Genomic DNA, 4,880 nt, shown 5'->3' with positions numbered 1-4,880 from the left:
TGGTTCTGTGTGCTGGGTCGCGACAATGATCCCAGATGGCAGCTCAGGCTACAGCAACCACATGATGACTGAATGGAGGATCTAGTGAAAATCTGGGGAGGTAAGCAACAGAATTATCACTCTAGACTTCGTAAGACTGGAATTCATTGTATTCAGGGAAGTGCTAGTTAGAACACCCTTGGCAGCAGCTGTGAAAGAGAAGATTGCTCAGGAGATATGGTTAGAATTTAAAGGAATATTATTAAGACCTCAGGAACAAACTACCTTGTTCTGCAGGAATACTGGGAATTTTATCTCAGTTAAGTGGCAAACTTCTTGATGAACTAAAACACAAAAGTATATAAGAGGTGGAGACAAGGACTGGCAACAGAACAGGAATATGAAACGTTGCTTGGGCACTTAGGGACTTTAAGCATAACAGTTCTGCGTGGATGATGCAGAAGGGAGTTCAGAGAAAATATTTGTCTACCACTCAATGTGGGAGACCACCTGGTGAGAGATGATACAGAAAGCACTTAAGTGTGCAGCACCTTTTCTGCATCAGACTTCACAGATAAAGCTTGTCCCCAGGCATCTGCGTCTTCTAACAGAGTTTGAGGAGAGGGTTAACCAGCAGTGGGGAAGTCCTAACCTACTACTTATTGAAGCTGGAATTGCTAAGAGAAGCTGAATACATTCGTATCCATGGGGATGGATATGACTCATCAAAGGATGCTGAAGGAGTTCACCCATGTAATTGCAAGGTCTATGTTTATCTATCATTGGTGAAAAATGATGACAAACAGGGAAGGTCCCATTTGACTGGAAAAAGGCTAGTGTTATGCCCATCCTTAAAAAAGGTAGGAAGGAGGATCAGTGAGTCTGTAAGCTGCTCAGTTTCATTTTAGTTACTTGAAAGATCACAGAATACGTCCTCTTGGAATTTATTCCTAAGGATGTGAAGGACAACATATATTTACCAGGGAAAATAATCATGCTTGACCAAGCTAATTGTTCCTCTGATGAAGTGACTGTTGCCTTTTGTCAATTATCTTCTGATAATTAGCATGCCTTTGTCCTGGACACCTACTATGGCATCATTGAGTGGTCTTCAGTCTACTAAAACTGAACTGCTTCCCTTTTATTCCTTATTTCTATGTGCTTTATAAACACAAGCATATTGGCTTTTGGGGGCTATTTTGACTCCTCCAAGGATGTTATATTATGTGTGTTGCCACAGATAAATTCTTAAACAGCTTTATTTTCAACTATGTCCACAGCTGTATTTGAACCGGGTAAGTCAACACTGCTTTTCACACCCTAACTAGTGGTTTCATGAAGCACTTGCTGACAGTATCCGCAAATACAGTTTTGGTACTACAACCCAAAGTAACATTTGCTCATTCTGTATGGAGTAGTTGTTGTCTCCAATTAGTGTTACATTCATTGCTCTAGCAGTCTGGTAGTCCTCTCTTAACTGCAGTTGGTGTTACTGCCCTGTGAGGAAAGCTGTTGAGAAATGAGGAGAGTCTTGGTCAAGGGCCTGAGCAGGAAACCTGAGGGAACTGAATTCGCTGAATAGCATGAGCGTGTAGAAACATTAACACAGGACTCAGTGCTGGACATGGCAAGAGCTAGAAGGAATTCAGCTTCACAATTTCCACCTCTCTGGAGTGCAATCTGTTTGATATGAGTCTACAGTTCAACCAAAAAGGAAGACAAAGCCATTGTCAGCATATGTTCGCAATAACTGAATGCCTCATCTTTCTCCAAGGATCTGTGAGTGGCAGCTGAACATACAGGGAGATTTGATAGGCCTCTATTCCTATACACAGAATTATTTAGTGAAGGTTGAATGATCAATCAGATATTAAATGCCCTCCACATTGCTGTATTGCACTAGACAAGAATTCAAAATTACCACACTAATCCTCTGGTGATGGGCAGCTCTTCTTCATAATCCATGTGAAAAGATTAGCCTTCTGAGATATTAATCTGTCCCTGTAACTTGTGTAGTCAGCTCAGGGGTGAGTTCTGGGTTTGAATTCCACTCTGGGGCCCAAAATGCGGGTGCTGCAGTGCCAGAGCACTCTTGGAAGGGGCTCTTACAGCACAGCGCATCATCTGATGCTGTATATTACACTGGACCTCAGACATTTTTTTCTAACCTCTTCCCTGTGTTATTTAGGGATATATTTTAATTATTGAAATGCAGACGACCAGGAGAAAAATGTGTTTAGATCTGGAGGAGCTGAAGAAGTTTAAGTACTTACACCCTTTCCTAAAACTAGATCAATTAGTCTCTTGGACTAGCAGCAAATCTCCTTTTCCCATACCATCAGCCTGCTACCTCTAATGCTCTGGTACATACAATACTGTGTTGTTAGATTTTTCCCAGACTGTGAATGTGGAAATACGCATATTTTGATGGCACAGCAGTGCTAGACTGAGGATTTATGAGAATGCATACTATCTGGAACTATATGCTGTGCATACACATGTGATTGTGTGTACCACCATGGCAGCCTACAGCATGTTGTTTTGGGAAGTTGTAGGTGGGGAGGGGCTATGGGAACCTCTGGAACTTCAGATCTGACTGAGGGAACTGGTTATTTATGCAGACAATAATAGGAGCAAGTATACGTCAAATGCAAGTACAAAGTGTAAGAGAGTGAACAGTGAGAAAGCAGAATTTTTTGAGGAGTCACTTTTTAAATGAAATGTGCAGAAACCCATATATTATCTATGCATGCACAAGTATATATTGAATTTAATATCTCAAAAGTCAGCTCAAGAATCTATTCAGACCTCAGTTTTAAAGTAGACTCTCCCTTTATTGGGGTTCAGGCTTCCAACTCACTGTATTTCAAACCCTCTCAGCTACTGAGAGTGTCCCATACAGAAACCTCAGATGTAATACATTTTGACTTGCTGTGTTTTGGGAAATACCACTGAGAAGGGGCTCTTAACAGCAATTATTTGCTGCTTTTTTATGTACTTTTCCTGTTCCTCTCAATGTATGTGTCCCTAAAGCATTATAGACATTATCATCCCCACTGCTTGACTGCAAAGTTGCAGTATAAACATACCAAGGAAACTACCACAGGTCAAGCAGCAAATCACTGAGAAAGCCAGCAATAGGAACTGTAAGTCCCTGCATCCAAGTTCTCTAAGTGCCTTGAGTAGTCTAGATTCTGTCCTTAACACTCTTGACAAATTATTTATAGATGTATTCAGATAGTCAGTAAGATATAAAAAAGTTCTAATTATATCATTCAAATCAAATGACAATTATGCCCTTAGTTTGCCAGACAATGCTTTGCCAAAGAAGGTTTGCCAGAAATGTTTTGACCGAAGAAAGGGGGAGCATCTGCAGCATCTGCAGACAAGACTATAAAATCTCCCAGGGACAAGTCTGGCCTGTCTCCACGGAAAGCTTCGAGGTAAGTGCATGCATTTTGTGAGCTTGAAGAAAGACAACAATGTCCTTGCCCATTCCATTTCTCCTGCCTCTGGCAGCTATTTCCATAAGGGAGTGCCTATGTGAACAAAAAATTTCAATATAATTTCAATGCATGTCTGTATCTTAAATCTATAATTTATCTCTGGAATTCCATCCAGCAACAAGAAACAACTGCCATTCCTATTTTACAAGGTTGGCCAGTTTCCAGGACAGAAGCCTTTCTCCAAAGGTAACACCCAGAATAATGCACTCCAAGACTACAGTATAGGACAAGACTTTTATATAGCTGCAGGAGTTCTCTTTGTAACTCCTCTTATATCTCTGCTGGCTTTTGCTTAGGCTAGACTGTTGAAAATAGGGAATATCTAAGAAGTGAAGTAATTTTTCATTTTTAGCACACAAGATAATACTTTTAACAAGAAAGTACTCTCTTGAATATTTATCACTCATAATTAAGGACCAGAACAGAGAGTGATTTCCTCTGGGTGTAGATTCTTTTACATGAAGACCTCAAATCTGGTCAGAGTTCACCAAGGTGAGTTACCAAACTGTAGTCAATAAACAGAAGGTGTTCTATTAATGTTACGAGGCCTGTGTGTTTTAGAAGACTAAGTCTCACTCTTGAATGGGACTTAGGTACTTTTTAAGTTCAAATCAAAGTGGATTTCAGTGGTTACTTCCAAGAGATTTTCTGGAACACTAGCTAGAAATTGATTAGCTAAAGATCAAGGAGTTTTCTCACTGATATAGATTATATTATTTTTCTCAGTGATCCACAACCATTTTTCCCCCATCAGACACCTCTGCTGACGTGCTTTCAATAAAGTGCAGACATGGCCTCTGCAGACTCTGAGATGGCTGTTTTTGGGGAGGCAGCTCCTTACCTCCGAAAGTCAGAAAAGGAGAGAATTGAGGCCCAGAACAAGCCTTTCGATGCCAAGTCATCGGTCTTTGTGGCCCATCCTAAGGAATCCTTTGTGAAAGGGACAATCCAGAGCAGGGAATCAGGGAAGGTCACTGTCAAAACTGAAGGTGGAGAGGTGAGTAAGAAACAAGGCTGAAGATCACCATTTGATTCCCACTCTGAGCTCTTAGCCAACATACATGGATCTTTCATTTCCTTGGCAGACCCTGACCGTGAAGGAAGATCAAGTCTTCTCCATGAACCCTCCCAAGTACGATAAAATCGAGGACATGGCCATGATGACCCACCTCCACGAACCTGCTGTGCTGTACAACCTCAAAGAGCGTTATGCAGCCTGGATGATCTATGTAAGTAGCAGCAGCAGTCTTCCTTTGGGTAGCTGGGAGGAACTGCTCTGCCGGGCTGAGTGGAAGCCAATGTGCTGTCTCCCTTCCTGCAGACCTACTCGGGTCTCTTCTGTGTCACTGTCAACCCCTACAAGTGGCTGGCGGGGGACAACCCCGCGGGGGGGTT

At 41.7% G+C, this 4,880-nt stretch overlaps 1 protein-coding gene across 1 annotated transcript in view; it reads left to right on the top strand.

Moving 5' to 3' along the window:
* Nucleotides 1–4,275: 4,275 nt before the first annotated feature.
* Nucleotides 4,276–4,880, top strand: part of LOC104471321 (myosin heavy chain, skeletal muscle, adult-like) — a gene marked incomplete at its 3' end in the record, with an annotated part of 10,573 nt that continues 9,968 nt past the window's right edge. The window contains 3 exon segments of the mRNA XM_010086628.1: nucleotides 4,276–4,482; nucleotides 4,571–4,714; nucleotides 4,807–4,847. Of these exon segments, the coding sequence (XP_010084930.1) occupies nucleotides 4,276–4,482; nucleotides 4,571–4,714; nucleotides 4,807–4,847 (392 nt within the window).

Source organism: Pterocles gutturalis, unplaced genomic scaffold (genome assembly GCF_000699245.1).
Source record: "Pterocles gutturalis isolate BGI_N339 unplaced genomic scaffold, ASM69924v1 scaffold10671, whole genome shotgun sequence".
NCBI classification, from domain to species: Eukaryota; Metazoa; Chordata; class Aves; order Pterocliformes; family Pteroclidae; genus Pterocles; species Pterocles gutturalis.
The sequence above is the reverse complement of the archived record's forward strand: the minus strand, read 5'-3'. Positions and strand labels throughout refer to the sequence as shown.